The 26,523-nt window shown below is 42.1% G+C and overlaps 1 protein-coding gene across 1 annotated transcript in view; it reads left to right on the top strand.

The window, feature by feature from the left end:
• EMC8 (ER membrane protein complex subunit 8) overlaps positions 1 to 26,523 on the top strand; it is a 583,181-nt gene that overhangs the window by 388,129 nt on the left and 168,529 nt on the right. Inside the window, exon 4 of the mRNA XM_044081758.1 lies at positions 18,958 to 19,052. Within this exon, the coding sequence (XP_043937693.1) occupies positions 18,958 to 19,052 (95 nt within the window). The remainder of the gene's footprint in view (positions 1 to 18,957; positions 19,053 to 26,523) is intronic.

Below are 26,523 nucleotides of genomic sequence, written 5' to 3'. Positions count from 1 at the left end.
ATTCACATTTAGATCAGGTGGTATTGTTTGGCTCTTTTGCTACCCTGGTAATGTGATGAAAGAGGGAAATTTAATTCAGGGAGTTTATAAGATATTTCATGTACCCCAATATATAAAACTTGCAGCTTTCCCTCTTACACAAAGCAGCCAAATAAAACCAGCCATTTTCTGGTAAACAAAATTAAAAAAAGACAGCCAGAGTGTAGCAACAATAATAAAAAAAAAAAAACAGATCTTTTCAGAAGAATGGACAAAAAGGTACAGAATGACTATGCTAGCATTCATTACCCTTATTCCTCTCACCTGGCCAATATCTTTATAAATCTGTTACAAAAACTGGTGCTCAGCGTTCTCTTTTGGCAAAAGATTGTTTTGGACTCCTGGGTGTTAAACGTGGGGCAGGAGGATTACAGATTACACCGGATACAAAACCTCCTTTCAAGGGAATACCACCCCATCCTCTGAACCTAACAGAATTTTTCCTCCAGTCATTCAGTCTTCACACACTGAAGAAGTTGTAGGACCAGTGCCTTTAAGTCAAAGGGGAAAGGCTTCTATTCCATAATGTTTCTGTTACCAAAGAGAGAGGCCTTTTGGAGACCAGCAGTAAATGTTTTGTTTCTAAATCTGTATGTGAAAGTTCAAAATGTTGACCTTTCACAGCCTGTTACCTCTCATTCTCCACAAGTTACTTGGTAAATCCAGACCTAAAAGATTATTAATACTATATTCCCATAGCTACAGACTTTAGGGAATTTTAAAGGTTCTCTGTTTCTGGGTTACTTTCAGTTTGCCATCTTTACCCCTTGAGTTTATCTACAGCTCTAGGGTATTCTCAAAATTTCTGTCACCAGTCATAAGTTATAGCAGATTGAATGGCTTGAAAGACTTGTTCCTTGGAAATAAATGCACAAGCACGGCAAGTTCGACAGGCGTATGTGCCAATTCTTGTTGATGTTGTATTTAACTGTATTAAACTTTATAGTTCCACATAATTGTCTTTTCAAGTTTAAAGCATTCCTAAAGAAAAAACAGGGAGATTTACCTACACATGATACTGTTTTATCATCTGTCATTAGATATTTCCAGTTTTTATGTGTAATATCACAGATGGGGCCTACATCATTGGTATACCTAGTACCAAATCTTAATCTACAGTCTTTATTATTATTACTACTACTATTATTCACTATCTGACTGTCGATGGGTTTTTTTGTGAAAAAAATGGTTTGTACATAGTCCTCCTTCCATCATTAATTATTTTTTATTCTCATCCAAATCCAACATATTTTTATCGTGTCGCCTTTGTATGAAATTATTAGTCATAAGTTTTATAGTATCCTTAAACTCTGTTTTCAAAAGTACATAACCTAGAGGCTCTCGTATACTGTCCATTTACAAACTGGTTGTATTCCCTTAAAACCAGTATTGGAGGGATGCAAATTAGTTTACTAAGAAAATTCATTTGATTGGTTGTGGTCTTAAGGAAAATTGGGGAGTGGTTGGTTATGTATTCAAATGTATTTAAATGACTCAATGAGTCTTTGTTTTTAGGTCTGATGGAGCGTTTGTTTATATCTCAACATCGCTTGTCTTTTTATTGAAGTATTTGATGCCATGAGCTGTGGTGGTCATGCTGTTCTTCATTTAAAGTTTATGTGTATGCCATGATTGCCTCTGTTTCCCAAGCAGTATGGGTAAAGTTGTTTTTTTTTTTATTTCAGGCCTCTTGAGAGAACTTTGATTGCATAACTGACATTGAATCCTTTCATACGCTTATATTTTTATTGATTTGATGTTTGTTTCTCAGAAAATTCACAGAATTTTTTTCAGAGGTTTGTATGTGTGAAATGCCTTGCACAATCCTCCATAAAAAGTGGATCTCCATAAAAACAAATCCTTTACATAAAATGTACTTTTTTCTCTCTTTTCCATGGCAAGCCTCTGTAGCTCCTGGTGTCTCTAAACAAGGAAAGAAGAGTTGTTTGCTTGCAGTGGGTGACCACAGACTGATGTGTCTGTGTGTAATAACTAAGACATCTGATCTTTTTCTTTCTTTCTTTTTTTTTTTTTTTTGAGACTTCTGTGAATGGATATCAAAACAAATCACTGACTGAGTAAACATTTTCAGAATAATTGGGCAGTTTTTACCTTTTTGTTAGCACCATCCTCCCTTCTCTCTCTATTGGAATGATTTGTACTGTTTTGTACTACCCAAAGGTAAGAAATCTTCTCACAGTTGAATTCATATTTTGCTAAGAGGATGTGTGTGTAATGCAGTACAGTCGTGTACAGCGGTCCATATAACAGATCTTTGAATAGTCATTTGCTCGCTGCCCCTATAATGGTTATATAGTTTCATGCTTTGTAAGCTTCTCTGACTTTCCAGTGTGTTACTTGGTCCAGAGTTTTTTCTTTTGTTTCTCTTTATGGTTACTTTTTGCATAATATCAGAATCATTATATTTTTAGCAAATTTATAAGCATTCTGAGAATCAAAATGTTTAATACATATGATAATGGAAGTGGAACTGACTTTGTTATCTGGATGTAGTGGTGCTGAGCAGCATGCAAATGCAACGCATAGAGACCAGAATCTAAGGATTTGTTATCACAGTAATTACTTCATACAACTGTAGCATTTCTGTTTCATTTTTGCCATTTTTTTTTTCCTTTGACCTTTGATACTTTCCATTTCATAATTCTTAAATGCAACCAGTTTAGAAGCTATTGAATACTGTTAAGTAAACGGTAGAGAAGGTAGCCGAAATTTGATAGTTTTGGGGTCCTTTGTTTATTTCTTTTTATTTTGGTAAGGCCCACTAAGTATAAGTGCCTTTTAGGGAGTGCTTGTCTGATACCCAAGATACCTTTCAACTGTATACCTGCCCACAGTATATGTTGAGGTTGCCCTATCTCATTTTCTAACTCTGCAGTATGTGAACATTTTTTTTTGTTTTAGGAGCATATTGGCCAGTGTGAGAAGGTTTGCCTTTCTGATGCATCGTTTAGGCAGTGTAAGTTTGTTGTTTGCATTATTTATTATGTTGGGAAGTGGAATTGAATTCCAAGTGGTGTATCCCATTTTAATTTTAGTTATTTATTTATTTGAAAAGACTTGTATATGCGGAAGTCTAGTTTAAAAAAGGGGAGAGTGATGGTGAATTAGTGCTAATCTGTGAGATGATTTTGTGGGTGTGTGCAGGAAGGTGGGGAAATCATTAATAGTTAAAAGTTGGAGCATGTGATAAATTTCTTCAAGTAGAGGGACAACTTTGGATTTGGTCTCTGGAAGGCACGATAAGTTTGCTTAAGTAAGGCAGTAAAGAATGCAGTAAGAAAGGTTTAAAAAGTGTAGACTATGGTTCACATAGTAAACCGGGCCTTGGAAAGGGCTGGAACTACAAATGGTTAAGAATGCAAAGTATTTATTACAATATTTTGGAGAATAAAGGAGTTTGTGTAATAAATTACTTTGCACACAGGAAAAGCAAAGGAGGACATATATAGCACCTTGTGGATGAGGCAGATGCATTAAATGAATTGATCTGATGTCAATTTTCATTCTGTTCTCAACTGTTGGGTTCAGATCTGATCCTCGGATCTGAGACTGCCATTACCAAAGCATGAGGCAACCAAAAAGTTGTCCAGTTTCTCCCTTACCCACAACGCCCCAATCCCTAACATACCTCAGATCTTGTTTGCCGCTTTTCGTGAAAAGATGTGGTCAGCCTTGCCTCAAGGTAAATGTATTTTTTTCTTAAATTTCTCTCATAGTTCTTATGTTTATATTACTCCATTACCCTCTTTACATTGTTGTAATTCTTGTTTACCATTGTCGATAATCCGTTTTCTTTTTTTCTGTCTGTGATGCACACTAGTGTAGTTTTTTTTTTATTTTTTTTTTATTTTTTACCATTGTTGGTATTTCTTTTTCTTTCCTTTCTCTTTTCTATTAAAAAAGAGAGAGAGAGAAAAGAGTTTTTCTTTCTTTACTGTTTTTTTCGTTATTCACTATTATGTCTGAGAAAGGACCTTCTGGTTTTAAAAATAGTCTTAAACGTGGGCACAAATTGCCATTTCAGAAGCTAATACTCACTGCATTTACTATTTGGACCATCAACATCTACAGGAGGATTGTTCAATTTGTAAGAATTTCAATCCCAGGGCAGTTGCAGATAGAAAGAATAAATTTATCCTAAAAGGTTTATTGCCATCTTCTTTTGGTGAAGCTATTTCTGGAGCTTTGTCCACCAAAATGAAAACTAAGGAGTCCTTGTCTAAGTCTACTAAACCATCTACTTCCTCAACTCCATCTTCGGAGTCGTCAAGAAACAGATCAAGATCAGATCCAAACACAACTCCAAGCCACTCTCCCTCGGATCTAAAGAAGAAGAAATTAGTGGATCCTACCTCCTCCTTCCTAGGGCCAGGTATTTCCCTACATATGATCCAGTGCCTTTCATGGTTCCCTAGCCTTTACGGAAAGATGGCGATCCAAGTCCCCTTCCCTTGCCTTGTCTCATTCATCCAGGAGTTTGACTCTGAGAAGGCGTGGACAGAATGATGTTTCTCTCTACATAGATTCATGGGTGTTTTACCGGCTCTACTCCCTTGAGTCAGGAAGCCCGTCCACCTACCACACCACCAGTACTCACTCCTTCTCTGATCCCTCCGGTTGCTTGAGTCCCTGGATCCGAACCTTCTGAGTCTGTCTGGCTTGGATCCAAATATAACTTTGTTCAGATCTGAAGCTTACTCTGAGTGCACTGGCTCTTACATCTTCTGATCCAGATAACTCATGGAGCCGAAGCTTTCTTGTCAGATCTGAGGAGTTGGAGTCGACTGTGAGGTTTCAGAGCCATCTCTGCCCTTTGGTGCTTCGGAACTGAATAATTCTGTTCCGACTTCCTCCTCTGGGAGATTGCCTTTGAGGCAGAGGGAGGCAGTGGTCCAGAAGCCAGCCTTCTCAGGACCGAGGTCTTCCTTCTCTCTAGAGCAGTCTGCCTTCGAGATAGTGAAGAGAGTATTTTGTGGTCTGACAGGACGAATAGATCCATCCACCTCAGATCTTCAATCTAGTTTCCAGATGTCTGTGTGCTTGGAGCTACTTCCTTCTATGCCACAAAGATAGCCAGCTCAAGACCCCCAGATCACCCAGCAGAGTTTCATGATCTCTTACTACACTTCACAGAAGTATCCCACTGAGAAGTCCCTAGGTTGAGAAAGTGCAAGAGGCGGCACTTGGACTCTCCGCAAGAGCCAGTCACTGAGGATACTGATTTCGATGAGGGAGAAGGGGTCCCACGATCACCTCCAGAAGACATTTCATTTGGAGACATCCTTGAGATCCTGAAGCAGAGAGGTGTCTGTACCTCCAGCAACCCTTAACCGGAGGAATCAGTATTTCTGGAGGCCTTTTGAGCTAGCCTGTCCAATCCTGGGTTATGCTGCCTCCAACGAGGTCATTGATTTGGTGTCTTGGCAAGCATGGAAGGAGTCTAACTCAGTTGAGCCAATCCCTAAGAGACCAGATTAAATTCTGGCTCCACCTGTTGGGGAAGAATTCTGGAGTAAGAGGTGCCCATGGATGCCATGGTCATGGTGGCGACCACCAAGAAAGAACTTGCTGAACAAAGTTCATCCATTCAACCCCCTAACAAGGGAGTCTCAGGTGATGGACAGGTTTGGGAAGCATGTGTATGCATCAGCAACCTTTGCCTTAGGTTGCTGAACTATTTGGCACATTTTACTAGGCTACAAAGGACTTGATCAAAGAATTATCAAAATCTCTTTCAGGAACCATTACTGCTGAGGCTCAGTCGGCTGTGGCTTCTCACTTGGCTACCCTGTAGCCCATTTTGAATTCATCCATGAAGCTTATCATGCATGCAGCTGAAGATGCCTCAAGGGCAGCAGGTTCAGGCATATCCATTAAGAGACATGCCTGGATGCTCTTACATTGCCCTAACAAGGGAGTCTCAGGTGATGGACAGGTTTGGGAAGCATGTGTATGCATCAGCAACCTTTGCCTTAGGTTGCTGAACTATTTGGCACATTTTACTAGGCTACAAAGGACTTGATCAAAGAATTATCAAAATCTCTTTCAGGAACCATTACTGCTGAGGCTCAGTCGGCTGTGGCTTCTCACTTGGCTACCCTGTAGCCCATTTTGAATTCATCCATGAAGCTTATCATGCATGCAGCTGAAGATGCCTCAAGGGCAGCAGGTTCAGGCATATCCATTAAGAGACATGCCTGGATGCTCCTACATGATTTTTGCGGAGCCCTTCAAGTCCTCATTCATCAATGCGCCCTTTGACGGCAGTTCGTTGTTTGGCCCAAATGTGAAAGACACATTATCCAGGTGGGAGAAGAATGGAAAGACCTTGTCTGCAGTGGGCATATGTTTTTCAACTCCTCAAAGATCCTTTTTAGGAGTCAATGAGGTGGTCGGAAGATGTGGTTCAGGAAGTCCAAGGGTCCTTTCCAGGACACACATGGAGCAAGTTCCCTTTGGGCCAGAGGGGGGAACTCTAATGGACAACACTATCCATGTGGCAGAGGAGGCCCACAAAACCAAGTGTCCAGAGATTTTCTCTGATAGACCCTATCAGCTCTCCTGAAAAGAGGCTGGATTGTCCTCCTCTGGAGGCACTCTGGGGTCGACTATCCCTGCACCAGAGAACCTGGCTAGATATAACAAGAGATATTTGGGTGCAAAGGATTATTTCCAGAGGCTATATAATTCCCTTTTCCCTTCTGCACCCATCTTTATGCAAAATTCCCAATGTTCCACCCAGCCAGAGGAAAGCAACAGCACTTGAAATACAAAAGCTGGTAGAAAGAGTCATCCATGAGGTCCTACCAGGCCAGATAGAATCAGGGACTGGAGACCACTTTTGGATCTCAGCACTTTGAACAAGTCAGTTCAACATACAAAGTTTCAAATGGTCACGGTTCACTCTATTGTACCCTTCCTGGGCAAAGATGACTGCATGTGCTTGATAGACCTTCGGGATGCATACCATTACATAAAAATAAACAGGCAATCCAGAAGGTATTTATGCTTCCTGCTGGGAACCAGTCAGTATTAGTTCAGGGCACTGCCCTTTGCCCTCACCATAGCCCCCAGGGTGTTTACCAAACGCATGGCAGTGGTAGCAGCTCACTTGAGACTGCAGGAATTATGAGTGTTTCCATAGCTAGACTGGCTCATCACCACCCCGACCAGGCATCTACTAGCAAGAGCAAGAGATCAGGTACTTCAGGTTTGTTCTCATCTGGGGATAACCATAAATTACGAAAAGTCTCTGTTAGAACCAACACATATTTTGGAATTCATAGGAGCAGTCTTCAATATGATATCATTGGCAGCCTATCTTCCTCTGTCAAGAGTTCAGACTGTCAGATTCTAGGTCATGAAAATAATTCGCAGTAACAAAATTTCAGCCCGGTTGATCCTTCATTTGGGGTCATTATCGGCTGCCATAATATTAGTCCCACTAGCAAGATTTCATATAAGAATTCTTCAATGGATGCTAACAACACAGTGGTCGATTCCTTACCAGCGCATGTCTGTGCAAAAGATACCTCTGGTGGTGGATTCAGTTAGATCAGGTTCTACAAGGCCATCCTTTCATTCTCCCTCAACCCAAGGCCATAGTGACCATGGACACTTCTTCTCAAATTGAGTGGGGGAGGCACTTGGTCCTGCCAAAAGGCCAGTTTGCATATCAATGTCCTAGAGATGAGAGCAGTGTCCTTAGCATTGCAGACCTTCCAGGACTCTGTCCCTTTAGGGACAATTGCGATTCTAAAAGATATGTCGGTAGTTTGGTACATAAACAGGGAGGAACCAGATCCTACCCCTTGTGTCGAGAAGCACTCAGTATGGCAATGGGCATCTCTTCCAACTGCTTTCTGATAGCAGTGCACATCCTGGGGAAGTCCAGTGTGATAGACCGTTTGAGCAGGTCTATTCTCCTGACTCACGAGTGGTCTCAACATGAAAGTGACAGAAATGATTTTCTGTCATTGGCGCCAGCCTTGCTGCAATCTTTTTGCTTCTCCTTTAAGCAACAAATGCAGCAGCTACTTTGCCCTAATCCCCCCTCAGGAGGAATCACCAAGGGATGCTGTACATCACGATTGGCCTCCTGGTCTACTTTTATGCTTATCTGCCAATTCCCCTGATTTCAACATTTCTGCAGAAAGCTACCAGGTTGAAGAGCAAAGTCATCCTCATTGCACCTTACTGGCCTTGGCAGATTTTGTACCCCTTACTATGGCCTTATTTACTTTGCCAACACTAGATTCTGGATCCGATTCCAGACCTTCTGTTGTATCTGGCCGATATGATTCACCTGGATATCTCAGACTTCAGTCTAACACCGTGGCTTCTCCAGTTTCATTAATAGCCAGACAACTGATGCTTTCTTCCGCTGTCCATCCTATTCTTTTATCTTTCCGTAAGTCTTCTACAAGAAAGATTTATACAAGTAAGAAGAAAAGGTTTGTTTGCTAGGCACAACAAAAATGCATTAATCCCTTTTCAGCTCTGATACATAGCATACTTGAATTTTTGACAGTAATCTTTAATGAATAGGATAGCTCCACTATGATTAATGTTCAATTAGCAGCAATATCTAACTTTCATATTGGGTTTGAAAATTCTTCTGCGACCTCTTCAAAAATTTGTAAAGCATTCTTGAAAGACATACTCCTATTGAGACCCCATATAAAGATCCTACTCCACCATAAGATTTGAACTTGGTACTGCAGGCCTTAATTCTTTCCCATTTGAACCAGCAGCTAAATGTCATCTTAAGTTTGTGACCTGGAAAACTAACTGTATTCTTCGTGTTTCACTGTTGCAGTCATCACCTGTGGGTTATCCCTGCTGTGGTAGCCCTCGGTCACCCCGAATACCAGAGTCAATGTTTTTGTGTGCCAGCTGCCGTCACCTGTAGTCTGACGTCAGGTCGTCAGTGTTATAAAGCAAGTCAGCCAATGTCATTACATCACTCCTTCTTGCCGTGGAGCCCGTAGCAGAAGCAGTTCACACGAGTGCCAGTTGGTCACTACTAGAAGTTGAATTTCAGCAGAAAACGTCTAAAGCTAAGTACCCCGTTGAGGGCCCTTTTTTCTTGCTCCAACAGATGTCCGAAAAAGTTAACAATTGTCTCGCCTGTGGAAAGCAAATCCCACACAGAGACTTTCATTCTTACTGCATCACTTGTTTAGGCCCAGCCCACGACGTCCCTCGTTGCTGGTTCTGTGCCCTCTTTAAAGCGAGAACTATCCACTGTAGAGCTCTTTTTGTAGACAATTATTTCCGTGTTCCGTCTTTGAATTCTGATATGGGATCCGTCAGCCAACAATCTGTCGACATTCTGAAAAATGTGGCGATAAAGATAAAGACAGGCCACACAAGGCTAAGCCTTCCAACAATGCTACTGCTAAGCAAGTCGTCAGTTCTCCGGAATTCAGTGAGGCACTTTCACAGCCCCTCATGCCAGACTCACTTTCTATGCAGGCCTCTGTTGAGACCCTTTCAGAGTCCTGTATGCTGCAGAAATCCACTTAGTCTTCCCAGCCTTTGGCTGTCTCTGTCTCGGTTGGGTCTGGAGCCGCGACACAGTCACCAGCTTCCAAGGAGGCCTTTCGCACTACCGATTCTAGACAAAAAACGATGTCTTCGCATCCAACTACCGCTTCTCAGAGACCGGATTTTCTCAGGCCTACAAGCCAGGCCACACCTAGGAAATCTGCTTCTAGCCTCCATCCTGCTACTGCTCCCCCTCCCCAAGCTCAAATGCTTAAAACTGCAGAGGATCTCATCTCCCTTATCCGAAGTACTCAGGCCCCCAGTCCAAAAAGGAAAAGGCATCCTTCCCCAGAAATTGACAGACCAAGAGTCTGAGGAATCTGATTATTCTGCTTTTGAAGAGGAACACCATCCCTTAACTGTTTATGAGGATTCAAATGCATAGGAATCCGTCCCTTCTGCCTCCCCTCCAGAGGACCTCTCCTTTGGGGAAACCCTTCACTCGCTCAGAGAACATTTTCAGTGGGAATCCCAAGACTTCCCATAGTCATAGAAACATTTTAGAGAGTTTGTGGACCTGGCCATCCCACCTATATTGGAAGTGGTGATTGATGTTTTCTATGAATCCAGCCTAGCCCCTGATGCCCTGCCTCCTACTCCAACTAAACCCGATAGGTACTACAGAGTGCTGGATTCTCACAAATACCTGTACAGGAATCCTGCTGCAGACCCTGAGGTCATTACACAGGGACCCAAAGGAGCTAAGACTAGTTCTGCCAAGAATCCTCTTCCTTCTGACAAAGACTCCAGAGCTCTGGACAGATGGGGTAAGAAAGTATGCACCTCTGCAACGTTCGCTATTAGAGCACTCAATTATCAGTTCCATATTTTAAAATAACAACACACTTTGGAACAATTAAAACAGAAGATTGCTACCTCTCCTGACGGTGCCAACACAAAAGAGCTGGCAGAATTACTACACTCTATTGTCAAGTGGCCAAGCACTCATTATAATGTGGCTTTGATGCCCTAGAAGCCTCTAGCAGGGCAGCAGTGACCGTGTCTGTCATTAGAAAACATGCATGGCTGAAGGAACAACCTCTCCCTGATCATGTCAAGTCTAAACCTATTAATGCACCCTTAGATAAGGAACGCCTATTTGGGGAAAAAGCAGAAAAGGTGCTTAAAAAAGATGGAAGACAAAGCAAAATCTAAGCAAACAGTAAAAGATTTCTTTCAAGTTCAGCCTCCCAGATTCAGCAGGAACTTTCCCTCTAAGCACTTGGGCCTTCCCTGCACCAAGCAGACAGGGCCGAAGGTAAGCCCTGCAGGGACAGGCCATCCAGGCCCCTATCCCAGAGCCAGCAAAGAAGCAAACAGTGGACCACCTCCGTCTCTGAGCCAGGGAGTTCTAAACCAAGCTTCTACGGCAAGCTCTCACAAAGACTCTCCCTCCCCCTTTCTGCCCTCCTTTCACTCATCAAAAACTCGGTGGAAGGCTCACCCTCTTCAGGGACAATTGGGTCTATAATCAAGGACCAATGGGTCTTAAAAATCATTTTTCAGGGATGCAGATTCTCCTTCAGCGAACTCCCAATTCCAAGAGGGTACCCAGACTCCCCTCCCCCCCCAAACCAGTGGGCAGAGGCATTGAAACAGGTCCAAACTCTAATATCCCAGGGGGCAGTAGAACCTGTCCCTACAAACCAAACAGGAAAGGTTTTTATTCCAGACTATTCCTTGTACCTAGAAAAGAGGGCACTTGACTCCCCATCCTGGACCTATCCAAACTGAACACCTCCTTGGTGGTCTCAAAATTCAAAATGCTAACCTTGCAGCAGCTCCTGCCTATGTTCACACAAAATGCCTGGCTTGTGACACTAGACCTAAAAGATGCCTACCTCCACATCCCCATCAGTGAATCGTGCAGAAAATTCCTGCCCTTCAGAGCAGGCTATCAATACTTTAAGTTCTCTGCACTGCCCTTTGGCTTATCTACTGATCCCAGAGTATTCCCCAAATGCTTGGCCCCAGCTATAGCATTCTGCACACAGAGAAATATACAGATTTACCCTTACCTGGACGACTGCCTCATTCAGGCAGACTAGAAAGAAAAGTTGCTCCAGGACCTTCTCTTTGTCAAATCACTCCTAACTTCCGTAGGGTTCACCAACAACGAGAAAAAATCAAAGCAAAACCCACCAGAAAAATTGTTTCCTGGGAGCTGTGCTAGACACAGCAACCTAAATTGCCTTCCTATCCCCAGAAAAGCAGAGCTTCCTGCCTCTCTACTTCACCCAGCTGGCTTCTAGAAGTCACTTCACTGCGAGGAAGTTCCTGCAAGCCCTGGCATCTTGCATCCTTCTCATCCATCTCACCAGGCTTCACATGAGAAAGCTTCATTGGTACTTAAAGAATCTTTGGCGTCTGCTTTCTCAGTCCCTAGAGACCACTCTCCCTCTGATCCCTTATATAAGTGCCGAATTTCTCTTCTGGACAGATGCCTGTGCCATGAACAAGGGTCTTCACTTCATACTCCATCCTTCCGGACAGACCATCACCACCGACACCTCAGACATTGCTTGGGGTGCTCACCCAGCAGGCAGGTGTACCTAAGGCCTTTGGAATGCCCAGCAACTCCACTTGCACATCAACCAGAAAGAAATGATGGCAGTGCAAAAGGCTCTGACTTCCTCCCAACCCCATCTCAAGCCAGGAGTCCTCCTTATAAAAACAGACAGCACCACAGTTATGTGGTACATCAACAAGCAGGGGAGCACCCATTCCTACCCCCTATGCATGTTATCCATGGGTCTCTGGCTTACAGTCACCTCTGTGGGGCTACACCTAATTGCCCAATACTTATCAGGGATCAACAACACACCACCGGACCACCTAATCAGAAACTGACTGGACCCCACGAATGGCAGCTCCACAGAGAAATCTTTCTGCAAATCATCCAGGAGTGGGGGACCCCAGAAGTGGACCTCTTTGCCTTGTACCTCAGCCACCAGCTGCACAAGTTCTGTACCAGGGAGTATCACCTCCTAGCATGGAAGGTGAATTCCTTGACCTTCCCCTAGAGCTCCCTCTTTGTGTACGCATACCCTCCTCTGGCCCTTATTCCCGAGGCTCTGATCAAAATAAGAGAGGAGAGACCAAAGGCCATCCTCATTGCTCCAGACTGGCCCAGATAGCATTGGTACCCCTTCTTACGCAGTCTGACCTGACAGCCCCCAAAGCTGCTTCCCCTGATGTCAGACCTCTTGACCCAGGAGAGGGAGAAGGTACTGCACCCAGACCTACAGACTCTCATACTTTCAGCATGGCCAATACACTAAAAACTAACAAGGAGTCCTTGTTAAGTAAACGGGTCCTGGACATCATCACAGAGGCCAGAAGGCCCAGCACAAGAAAATCTTATGCAGGAAAATGGAAAAGATTCTGCTCCTCGAAACAATATAAAGGGGGCAGTACCTCCCAACCTTCCATCCCTCTCATCCTGGATTACCTAGCAGAGTTGCTCAATAGTGGCCTCTCTTTCTCCTCTATTAAAATCCATGCCTCGGCCATATCTGCCCATTATGATTCAGACCCACCTCTCTTCTCTCATCCTTTGATTAAGCAATTCCTCAGAGGGGCTTCTAATATCAGGCCTCCCAGAAGGCCTCCGACACCACCCTGGGACCTGAATTATCTGTTAGAGAAACTAACGTTACCTCCTTTCGAACCTGCCGCTTACACAGAATTGAAATATCTCTCTTGGAAGACTGCCTTCCTACTAGCTATCACCCCAGCCAGAAGGGTTTCGGAACTTCAAGCTCTCATGGCTGGCGAGCCCTTCATAATTTTCCATGCAGAAAGAGTCTCCCTGAGGACTAACCCCTCATTTTTATGCCCAAGGTGGTATCTGATACGACCCTTAACCAGGCCATATGCCTTCCCACCATTTTTCCTAACCCTTTAAACAAGGGGGAAAGAATTCTACACTCACTAGACATACATAGACAACTCGGATACTATCTGGACTACTAAGCCATTCAGAAAAACAGACCAGCTTCTTGTAAGCTTTGCCCTAGGGGTAGAGGGGAAGCCCATCTCCAAACAAACCATTTTCATATGGATTTCACACTGTATCCTTTTTTGCTACAGACTACATGGGAAACTCATCCCTAAGTCTAAGACAACCTCCACTTCCTCTCCTTTCCTCAGAGGATTACCTACCAGGGACATTTTGGAAGCGGCCTCCTGGACCTATGTCCATACCTGTACAAAATATTACCACCTACCTCTCTTTTCTTAGTCAAGGGCAGGGTTTGCCTCTGCAATTCTGCAGGTCCTCCTGACCCATACCTAGGACTCAACCTATCCTTCCACCCTTTACCTCAGCTTTGGGAATCCTCCCACAGGTGATGACTGCAGCAGTGAAACACAAAGAACATAGAACAGTTGTGTACACTTACCATAAATGTAGATGTTCGAGTGTATTCACTGTTGCAGTCTCAGTTTCCCTCCCTCCAGCCCCCATTTAACAACTTCCCCTAGGGGGACACAAGCTTCCCAAGGTGGCTTTTAGTCTCCAGAACCACTTCTCTCTTTTCCCTTGTGCTTCTGACGGGTTAGGGCAAGAAAAACTGATGTAATGATGTCGGCTGCCTTGCCTTATAGCATTGACAACCTGATGTCAGACTACAGGCGATGGCAACCGGCACACAAAAACATTGACTCTGGTATTCAGGCCGACCGAGGGCTACCACAGCAGGGATACCCCACAGGTGATGACTGCAACAGTGAATACACTCGAAAATCTACATTTATGGTAAGTGTACAACTGTACTTTCTAGTGGCCTTTACCTCTGCTAGAAGAACTTCAAGCATTGTCATCTAAGCCTCCATACTCTATCTTTCATAAGGATAGAGTCGCATTCCATACTAATGCGTCTTTCCTTCCCAAGGTGATGTCAGAATCCAGTATCAGTCACTCCATTAATTTGCCAGTATTCTTTCCTAAATTTGCAAACAAAGGTGAATATATGTTGCATTTATTGGATGTTCACAGACAAATACATTTTTACTTACATAGGACAAAAATTAGGAACACAGATCAATTATTTGTCTCCTTTGCAGATTTGAAATTGGGCAAACCAGTTACGAAAGTAACTCTAGCCAGATTGCTGACGGATTGCATTTCTTTTATCTATAATAAGTTAGGTCTAACCTTGACAAAACCCCTAAGGGGCCCATTCATCCAAGTCAGCATTTTCAGTGTTTCTATCAAGAGCTTTCATGGATGACATGTGTGGCCACAAGTTGGTCCAATCCTCATACCTTTATTACTCACTACAAATTGGGTCTGGTCTTGAGAAGAGCAGCTTTTGGCTCAACTGTGTTCAGGAATATCCTTCCTTAGAGTCCACCCAGGATTTTAGGTAGCTGGGGACTCTGTCCCAACAGTTGAGGATAGAATGAAAGTTGACACTGTCAGGTAAAGAAGTTATGTACTTGCCATAACGTTTCATATGTGTTGCCCATTTTCATTCTTCCTCAACTTACCCTCCCCCCCAATTCTGGAAGAACGATATATTGTAAGGCCATCACTGTTAATGTTGAGCTCCAGATAAAGTTCCTTCTATAGGATTTACACACACACACACACACACTAGCAGGTGTTACTTCATGGTAACTCAGTAAACAAGATCTGAGATATGTTAGGGATTGGTGCATTGTTGGTAAGGGAGAAGCTGGAGAGATTTTTGGTTGCCACAAGCTTTGGTAACGGCCAAATCAGATTAGAGGATTGGATTCAAACCCAACAGTTGAGGAAGAATGAAATGGACAACACAGATGAAACATTATGGTAAGTACATAACTTTTATCAGTACCTAAAAATTCACACAGAATCCAAACCAATATTATTTGATATGTGCATCCAAATCACTGTTTCACTGTATATTTTATTGTACCTCAGAATGGCCATGATAGGTACACAGCACATAGTCACATTTGATTTTCAGTCTTGTTGCTTTGTTTGCACAGTACAGACTGTGGCCCTAAAGTGTTGCAGTCTAGATGTAATAAGTGATTTCTTTTCTGCAGTTATTGCATTGATGGCAGTACAAGTCACTGACTTCTTAGCCTGTGTTTGGAAATAGCATCAGTGTTTCTTTTCAGAGTTACTGTGATTAGTGTTGTGTTTAAACCGCTAAAAAGTCTTTCATGTTACATTTATGCCTTCTCTAGTGTTACACAAGTAAATTACTGGGTTTTGTTACTTATTTAAAGTTGTACTACTAAGTCGTTTTCAGACCGTACCCAATGCTGGCACATAAGTCAAGTCTAACAACACCGACATTTGACCTTGTGTACCTGGGATGGGTGATTAAAGGGTTGTTAAGTTATTTCAGTCCCTGAAAATGTTAATGGAAGATAGCTAAAGAATAAATTGATGCAGCTTTTATAAAGTGGTTACATGGTATGCGCCAGGATGAATTCGTAACATGAGGGTCATACCAGTCAAATCTGGTATAATATTGCAACTGGCTAATGAGAAAGACTGAGGAGAGTGAATGTAGGCACATTATTTGCCTTTATGTCAACAGAGAAGATAAGGTAAATTGAGCAGGTGAGGTAAGGGGTGGTGTGTGTAGTAATTATGGTGTCTAGGAATCTATTAGGTGTATGAATTCAAATTGATTGGAGCAGGATGATTTTCTGAAAGTAGAAGAGTAAGAATGGGGCACCAGAGTAGGCTGTGACCACTGTTCTGTATCTGATATTTCAAGTAAGATTGGAGAGGATATAAATGGGCTCGTTAACATGCATCCATGTGCCCTTTAATCAGAATGGCTGACTGGAAATTGAACAAATAAGATTTTGGTAGATGTTGACCTTTTCCTGATGTGCTAAACCAGAGTTGTATTTGTACCAGCAGTATTTTTAAAATTGACCAATTTGACAGAATGTCTTTTGGTCATTTACTTTTGGCTGTGGCTGTTCCTGCCTAAGGTAACCTGATTTCTGTCTGGCGTACCAAAGCCAAAAAGTTCCTGATGCACCATACATCCAGCGTATGACCTCACCCTGCAGTCATTGGATAAATGAGCAGATGTAGGGGAGATCCTTGGGCTGTGCCTTCAAATGGTCCATTGAAATTAGTGCACTACCCTGGTAAACAAATATAAATAGACTATCCGCCACCAGTCTGAATGCAGGATCATTCCTCCTGTCAGTCTGAAAACCATGTTGTCGTTGATGTTACCTTTGCCTAGACTTAGATAAATACCCCATTGGGAAACCTTTTTTCTTGCCTTTTTACTTAACATTTGTTTGTCGGCTAAGAGGGGGAAGTGTTACTGTGGAAGGCAGATCCATTGTAAAGACCACCACTCCCAGTGTCTGTTTTGTTTAGGGGCTGAGAACAATTACAGAAGTTGTAAAAAAAAAATTTGTCAGTTGTTCATTCCAAAATCCATCAGTCAGACTTTCCTACTTTAGTACTTATTTAGTAATGTAGCATCTGAAGCACCTCATGCAAAACAAAATGGCAGAACTATCTTCTTCAGACGTCTCCGTCATAGGTCCATAGGTAGGTACTAGACTTTCGGCCCTGGGGCCTATATAAGCCTAGCCAAAAAGGTTCCCTGGCTTTCGCCACCCAAGAAAATTATTTTCCTGTGCCCCTGTGAGCAATGCTGCAGAAGTGATCCCTGGGGTGAATTTTCTATTTCCCATCCAGTCATCAAGGTTTTTCTTAGAGGGCCAATGAATGGGTAGTTTGTTCCAGAGTATGGGAAGTATCTGGGACAGGAATCTAAAACTTAAAAGAAATTCAAGAAACTAGAGTTTGAATCTTCAGCTGCACAGTCGAATCTTCCTGGGCAGCAGGACTTTTAAAATGAACAAATTTGGCAAAATGTAATGTAGTCATTTACTTCTGGGTGGTGCTGTTTCACTGAAAAAGGCATTTGATCACATCGTGGACAGTAATAAACTTACTTGCACCTAATGTCAAGGTGGTAGTCAGAATGTTCAGAAGAGAGAAGGACTTACAAATAAAACCAAAATCTCAAGATAGCCAAGGTGTACCAAAATAAAGATAACCAGTAATATCCAATGTATATCAGGAACACGCTGTTTTCACCACAAAAAGTTTTATTAAAACAAGCAGTAAAATCTAAATGCAAAGCTTTCGAGACAAGTTATTTATCAATGCTTCAATGGTAGTAACTGTATAAAAGTTCACTTAAATACATATAGCATCAGTTAACTCAGTCAGCTAGCCAGTAACCCATCAAAAATAATTATTGCATTGTTAAAGGTATACAGTGACTCATATACACCGCCCAAAATCAAATAGCATAAATTACCCATAAACTTATAAAACATTAACTATATCACTATATAAATTATATACAGTCATGTCTAACTTTCAAAACTGACTTAACACTGTGCTGACAATTAAGACCTGGTAGCACATCTGTCCTTAAATAGGATGTACAGTAGATGTTTGGTCAAGTTCTAGAAGTAAATAGACGTGTCAAGTTAAGGTCACAGATGCATTTTGCTGTACAAAAAAAACTATAATATATGTAACAGAAGATGGTATTCCAATTACTGCGTCCTTAAAGTTGCTCAGAACAGTATAGAAATGTTATGCTAAAGTTTAAGTCCTGGGTTGTTTTGTGTGTGTGTGTGTGTGTGTGTGTGTGTGTGTGTGTGTGTGTGGGGGCATAATCAGGAAAACTAAGCATTAGACACATCATTAGTAACACTTAAAAGGGATTTTTATTTGCAGTTATACATGTCTGAATACATTGATGGCCACACTGGGTTGTTCATTGGTTTCACAGAAGGGATGTCATTGAATGGACTTGAGTGACACGAGACTTGCTGTATATCAGTAATTTGGAAGGGAGGGGTAGAGGAAGTAGAAGGGGGGCACAGTTTCAGATTGGAGGAGCTTGCACTGGACGTCAAGACATTTTTTACAGAGCAGCAAAGTTAATAAATGGAACAAATTCAGAAAGTAGACAACATAGGGCACTACAAAGAAGCATGAGATAGATTTTTGAATAGTTGCATATAGGGGTGGGTCCTTGAAGGCCAGCTGCTCAGTCGGATACATGGCTTTGTAACACTTTTCATTACCTTTTTGTGTTCATAAAAAGAACACTGTGTGCTACATTTCTGTTAACTGTATAATTAAGAAAAATACTTTTGTGGTTTGCTTTTGCTAGTGTGATGGCATGCGCTCTGTAACAAAGTTTTTCTATATATTACATAATAATGATGAGAAAGTTAAGTTTATTTTAATTAAAGAAAATGATGAAAAGCATTGCAGCTTAACCAGAGTTTCGTTGGTCTGTAACGGTAAAAGTTGATGTTTTGGTTATAACAATTACATTGTAGGTGGACAACAACAGGTTATCCGTGGAGTGTGAAGATCCAGCCATTATTGTGTATGAACACATAGACAACAAGTGGAAACGAAGAGATATGCACAGGTGTGTTGGGTTGTTATACGTCTATTTATTTTTCCTGAGCATAATTAATGGTTGACTTTTATGTCTGAATGATAGGTACTGTGTACTTTTCATAGTATCATTTGTGTACAGATATACACCCATTCCCTTCATACAGATCAGCGGGCTAGCATTAACTGTAAAGCAATCTCTTGAATAACGTTTTTCCTTCAGGAAGATAATTTCTTTGAAGATGCCCACTATGATATGGAAGGAGTGAATGTGGAGCAAATGCACATAACTAGCATCAGTGAAAAGGATTAATTATTTTCAGTCAAAATAGATATTGTGATTTCACATGTTTCCCTGTGTATAAACATAATCTCATGCATTCACTTTGATTCTAGCTTCTGGGTTGTGCTGCTCTTAATGTGTTGATGTGATTGTAGTAGATGCCTCTGAATAAGAGTTTTGTACCTTTTGGACAGTGTCAAACAGGTGTGGGGTGATGCCAGGCCTTCCTGTTGACCTGACTAGGCTAAGGATACCACACTTCCATTGGCTGCACAACAGAAGCAAGTAACCCGTGGGCTGAAAAGATAAAGAATGTAAATGTGTAACAGATAGTATTTTTATGTCCCATCATGCCTTGCACTGTCAGTGGATATATTAGTCTCTGGCCATTCAGCTTTAATGAATGAAGAAGAGCTTCTTAATTTTCGGTTCCAGCAGAAACTGGATCGACCACAGAAGTACCAGCTGATGTAGGAACTGGTTAAAGTACTGCTTCTAGAGAGTACTGCTTCAAAGGTTTTTATCATAGTATCCATTATTGCATTCCTCACTTCTTAGGATATTCTGCCATGCAGGTATTCGTAGTTGGCCAGTCTTCCAGAGTTTTACCCTCCCCCAGTGATTCAGCTGAAGCTTTCCCACAAAGGTATGAGCATACCAGTGGTATAAGGAAGTTCTGGCCAGTGCTATCTTCAGATCTTCCTTGCCATGCAGCTAGCATTGTCATGTATGCTTTTCAGCACATGCAGAATACATCGGTCAGCCTACTTCCAGAAGCCAGACAAGTATCCCAAAGGGATTTTTTTTTCTCTTCTCTAATTGATAATTGTTGACCTAGCTATTATCTGACTTTGGTTCTGAATGTAGTGTACAGGAAGTTGTTAGGTCAATAATATTGTGATATGTGAAAGTCGAATTTTACATAAAGACTTCAGCAGTAAATGTCTGTTTTGCCTCAGTCCAGAGCATATCATCTGTTTTCCACACTGCACATCTTTCACTTCTGAGGACATCCCATCAGCAGTGGAAAGTCTTTCTGTGAGTTTAATCCCCTAAAAGGGTCATCAACAAAGGCTTCAAGAAGCCTCTTGCCCAAGAAAAAGAAGTGTCAGAGCACATTACTGATGACTTGGTTTACCTAGGTCAGTAATTTTCCACCAAGGCTTCTGGCAAAACTGCTTTGCAGGTACCCATGCTTTAGTACTATTATGCCCTCCCAGAACATCATGCCAGAGATCCCTTTGGCATCAGAGGCTTGTATCATGATTACTGAAGACAAAGACATGACCCTCGGGATTTTGATATGTTTCCTAAATTCAAGAGACCTGAGCTGGAGATTCACTTGGTGTTTGAGACTCCCTCTAAAACCTAACTCTGACTCTTAATCTGATGAGCTGTCCTATTTATTCAGTTCTCATTGGTTGAGACCTTTGACTCAGACACTGAAGATACCCTGTCCTGTACTTTACCACCAGATGATTTTTTGTCTGGAGAACCCTTTATAGGATGAAGAAACTTTTCAATGAGAATTCAGGAAGTACTCTGAAGATCAACAGAGAGATGGGGCTTGCTTGGGTTTGGATGAATGTAGGACACTAGCAGTTCCTGTAGTGCTAAATGCCCCGAAAGATGTTTTTTCATAGTGCATCACTAGAGTCTGACTCCTTTCACTGCTCCCAGGAAACCTGACCAATTTTCCTGTTGTCATGAATGCAGACAAATGCCTTTACAGGAATCATTTGAAAGATTCAGATGTGGTATTTCTATCTCCCATTAAGGGAGCATCCTTGGCTGCTACCAGGAATTTTTCCAAATGATGTAAAACAAAGTTCTAGATATATTTAAGAAAGTGTATATAGTGATCTATTTTTCTTCAGAATTTTGAACTACCGATCTTACATACAAACAAACCCTGTTGGAGAAAATTAGGACTAAGGTATAGGGGATCAGGAAAAATTGTATGAAATGAGGTGCTCAGTTTGTGACCTATCTTTTTAAGTTGGAAAGCAGTGTAAGAAATACAGCTATAATGCAGTTGTTAAATCATGCAAGATAGTAGCTATAGAATCAGATATTAGGAGACATGCCTAGCTGAGGACCATGCCCCTGCAAGACAATGTAAAGATGGCAATCCTAAATGTCCTAATGAGTAAGATTCTCCTTTCTGAAGCCCCAGCTTGTGAGGTTTGCAAGAAACTGCAGTAAAAGGAGAAAACCACATGGTCTATTAGAAACTGTTTTCAGACCTCTGCCTAGGTATACCAGGAATTGTCCTACCAAGACCCAGCCTTTCAGTCACAAGACAGGTTCACACCAGATTTGGAAAGGAGGGGGTGTGAAAAGAATGGCAGGTTGAACCCAGAGAGAAGCCTGGAGACTCCCAGAGCAATCAACCAAGACTCATCCAATCTGCACCTAATCCCATTCTCCCCTCCAAGACCACCCCATCTCACATCCCAACCTAGACTTCCCTCCTCACAGTAAGTTGAAGGGTACACAAGACCAGTGAGTTCTAAGCCTCAAAAAAGAAAAAGAAAAAAATTCAGTTCCTGGAAACGCCTCTTTTCAGGGGTATAGCTCCAGTATCCATAGTGGATCTTATTCTGCAAGATATGTCAAACGTGTTAGACACAGGGTCCATAGAAAGTTTCTCCATTGAAGTATAAGATCAAGAACTGTACTCAAAGCTTTTCCTAGTACCAAGAAAAGTCTGTCTTTAGAGGCCCATTCTAGACCATTCTCATCTAACACAATCTCTAAAGGGCTGCAAGTTCAAAATGCTTTCCTTGTAATGACTCCCACTTCTACCTCGGGTGCCTTCATGGTTACTCTAGACCTGAAAGACATCTACCTAAATATCCCCATAGCCAAAAATTACAGAAGGCTAGTAAGGTTTACAGCAGCGGGGGAGTTCTAACCAGTTCATTGCCTTGCCTTTTGGCATGCCTGGCTCCAGTAGTAGATTGTTGCAGGAGGGCATTCATGTTTACATGTATTGAGACAATTGACTGATCCTAGCAGAGTCCTATGAGAGCTCCAGAGACTCTCTGGTCTACACCATAAACTGTTTCAGAGACTTGGGCCTATCAGCAGAGAAAACTCATTCCTGCCCTACTCTCAAAGTGATTTTCCGTGGAGTGTGCCTGGATACCTCTCCATGTGCAGCCTTCCCCCCTTAGGAGAAACTTGAAACTACTGACCGAGTACTGTAGCTGTACTACACAGAAAGAAGAAATCATAGCCAAGGGGAGTACTTGAGGCTGCTAGGGTACCAGGCAGCATACATTTTAATGGTTCCTTTAGCATGCTTACACATAGGGAAGCTGGTATTCGAGGGACAGGTGGTGCTTGCACAAATTGTATTTCTTCTGCCATGAATAAAAAGAAATGTCATGGTGAAGCCAGCAGTGTGCCCAGAAGAGGGGGACCCCCTTCTTGATTCCCCAGCCAACCGTAATTCTGATCACAAACTTGTCAGACAGCATGGAGAGCTCGTATGGAAAATCTTCCAAGTGCAAATGACTTGGGAGGACAGGCTGAAAAAGCACACACAAACATAAAGGGGATAATGGCACTCATCCTGACCATGAAAGCATTCCTCCTTGTCTTGAAGGAGGAAATGCAACAAGTGAAAACAGATGATACCATAGTCGTGGTACATAAACTGGGAGAAAATTGCTCCAACTATGCAAGCCTGGGAAAAATACAAAAATACTGCAAAAAAGAGTGTGTCTCTGATTGCCACTGGTGCCCATGAGTACAGAATGTAGTAGTGGGTAGATTGAGCAGTTCCCAATCAGACCTCCAAGAATGGATATTAAAGAAAGATGTATTTCTGGATCGTACCGGGCGATGGGGTGCACTGGACGTAGACCTGTTTGCCTCATATCTGATCAGACAGCCAAGGTAGTTTTGCACCAGGGTGGAAATGCCAGGAGCATGGAGGACAGATGCCTTCTCACTAGACTGAACAAATCAGTTAATTTATGCTTTTCCTCTCATATCTTTGACCCCTGGGTACTCTGAGTGGAGAAGGAAAGACCAAAAATGGTACTCCTACCACCTCTGTGGCCAAGACAAACACTGGTTTCTTCTGTACAATCTGGCAAAAAGAAATTATGACATGTTTGAGAAGTTAAGAAGTTGATGAGAACAGGAATATAGACACAAGCAATAGTTTCTTGCTACACCCCAACCTGGCCACACTAAGTGCTGATAGCTTGAAAGACCTCACGTTGATTTCAGACAGGCACAGAAATTCAGAAGACATGCTAAATATGCTAAATATTATGGAGAAGGATAAGAAACCCAACACAAGAAAATTTTACCTAGCAAAGTAGAAAAGATAATCATTCTGGTGCCAATCCAGGGACCTCAACCTTGGATAGGCTGTAGTGGCTTTGGTCATGGCATAACTGTCAGACATTTATAAATCTGGTTTAGTTTACACCTCTGTAAAAGTGCATGCTTTGCTCTGAAGCTATGTACTCGTAGCATATTCCTTGTATTGTAGGCCTTCATTTAATCAGTTCTTCACAGGGATCATCCATCTCACACTACCTAAAAGGCAGATTGCTCCACTATGTTCTCTCTGCTGTGTCCTAAAGAAGCTAACTTTGTCCCTTTCTAACAAACAGCATTATCCTCTTGGTTCCTGCCTTGAAAGACTGATTTTGGCAGCAATCACTTAAGCTGCATTGTTCTCCGTACTCCAAGCCTTAATGTGGTGCAAAGAGCTGTTCCTAGTAATCCATCAGGACAGAGCAGCTCTGAGTACTAACCTCTCTTTTGTGCCAAAGGTGGGTTCAGAATTAACACTTAAGCAGACTATACAGTTATCAGTTTTCTTTCCAAAGCCTCAAAACTCAGTGGAAAGAACCATCCATTCCCTGGATATGAATAGATGTCTGTGACCTGTGTAAACAGAATCTCAGGTAAGCCTGATTAGTTGTTTGTCTTATTTGCAAAAGGAAAAGAGGTTAGACTAGTAAACAAGCAAACCATGTCCAAATAGCTAACACACTGCATCTCACTCTCTCTCTCTGTATCGCTCTGTCTGCGTCTGTCACCATCAGAATGGGAAACTGGTCCCAAGCAGTATAAGGGCCAATTGCAGTAGTGCCTCAGCAGCTACCACAACATTTCTTGGGGGGGGGGGGGCAGAGGTACCACCCAGGCCTCAAAACATTACAGTCTCAAGGTCGTAACTGTGGCAAAGGCAGAATTTCCTTCTGCTCTGATGGTGGGCCTTATATCCAACCATCAGAGCAGAAGGAAATTCTGCTCTGATGGTGGGCCTTATATCCAACTAATCTGTCATCATCTTTAGTGTTCACTGTTTTGTGAATATTCCCAAGAAGTGAGGACTTCAGCCGGGAAGAATATGATGAATATAGTACAGTTTCATTAGGAGTTTGGCATACATGGCAGTCCTCCTTTCCCAAGGGCATACCTTCCCCTTCAGTGCCCTGTCAGGCATTCCTGCTTTGCTTGTTGTCTTCCTAAAGTTAGGAGATAGGGTTTCTATGGGATGGACTTGAGCCAGTTGTGGGACATTCCTCCTACTCCTCCTGGCTGTAGCACGGGGGTTGCCCCCCCTGGCTTTTGACTTGAGGCAAGAAAGTTCTAAAGCTGACTGTGATCAATAATATCCTCTAGAGTCTATTCAAAATGATTGAACAAAACAAAAAAAGTTGAAACTGCAAACATAGAAACACTACTATGCATGCACTAAGCAGCAACATGTCCCCACATACACTGCTAATATCAAAAACTGTCTGGGAAAGGGCATATTCCACATACCAAAAACTGTCAGATGTTGTACACCTATTGACTGTGTGCTTAAGTCAACCAAATTATGTTACTAAACAGATGTCTACCAAACCAGTATTCAAAGATTCAGTTCCATTCATTACCACAAACGTACTCGTGCCCTGGCTTTGGATGAAGCTGTGGGGGAGAGTAGAGCTGTAGAAGTTTGTCTGGCTGTGTGCTACATGAATGGCAAGATAACCCAAGAAGTGAGGACTGCTGTGGTGAAACTACTCTAAACCTCTACAGTTAAGGTAATTTCCTAACACAACTGTACTATCTTTATGTTGTTTGCTTAATATCCCAGATGATGCCCCCATGCCCTTACAGATTTGAATACTCTTTCTATTCAATTTTTCTTAATTTCTGACTTTCCTGGGGGCATAGAAAAACATTTTAGCTTTTCTTGAGACTCCTTGCTGATAGTAATTACTGAGGGTGTATGGAGCCAGGTCAGCCTGTCTGTAAATGATAATTTGAAGGAAGGAATGAGACTTATGACTGGTAGAAAGTAACTCTGTAGAATGATTTGTAGCAAAATACTGAGGGTGAATGTCCATAACCTACACTGGAATGGCATCCTTCATGTATACCACATAAATGAATATCCTCTGAAGGTTATTAAAATAGTGCTTTGGATGTTGCAGTCATTGAGTTGGGCATGCCGCATCCAATACTACCCTATGTTATATTAGCACAGAATTCCCCTTTAAAAGAAGAAAATCCTATTAATAAATTGATCATAGGATCATAGAAGGTTACAAGGCTAATGGCCCTGGGGCCCTTACAAGCCTAGCCAAGAGTTTGTCCCCAAAAGAAACCTCAGTCAGCACCTGTCACCCCTGTCAATGAGGGAAACAGGTGAAACCCCTGGGACAAATATGTGGTTTCCCATCCACTCATCAAGGTTGTGCTTGAAGAGATATCCATCATATTGATCACTGCTGCAGTAGCTTTAGCTTTATGGATTATATCCTGCCAAGGATGTAATGCCCATCCAGCTGCCAAAGCTTCAGGGTACCTTCCACATGCCCAGGCTGTCAAGCAGCAAAAGCTGAGGTAAGACAAGTTTGGGCATGAAGCTCTTCAGAGCTTTACTGCTGCTGAAGAGTATACTCCTCTGAGGCTTTTGAGGATGGATGTTCGGCTTGTGCTTTCCTTTGCTGGGCAGACAAGTTCACTTTGGTGAGAGAAAGCTTCCATTTTATTTTTAATTTATTGTTGTTTTATTACCTTCCACTTCCGGAAAGTTATTTTAAAGCTAGGAGTGTTGTGTTTTAATCAACTGTCTTGAGACTGTAACTCTTTTAATTGGGGCACTGATTTTTTTTGTAAGTTTAAAAGTAGTGCTAGCTATTTGAAAACATATTTTCTGTGGAGAAATTGTTTTTTTTTTTTTTGTCTGTTT

The sequence above is a fragment of the Protopterus annectens genome, chromosome 8.part1, assembly GCF_019279795.1.
Source record: "Protopterus annectens isolate FY-2018-M chromosome 8.part1, PAN1.0, whole genome shotgun sequence".
Lineage (NCBI taxonomy): Eukaryota > Metazoa > Chordata > Ceratodontiformes > Protopteridae > Protopterus > Protopterus annectens.
This window is presented reverse-complemented; position numbering and strand designations above follow the sequence as displayed.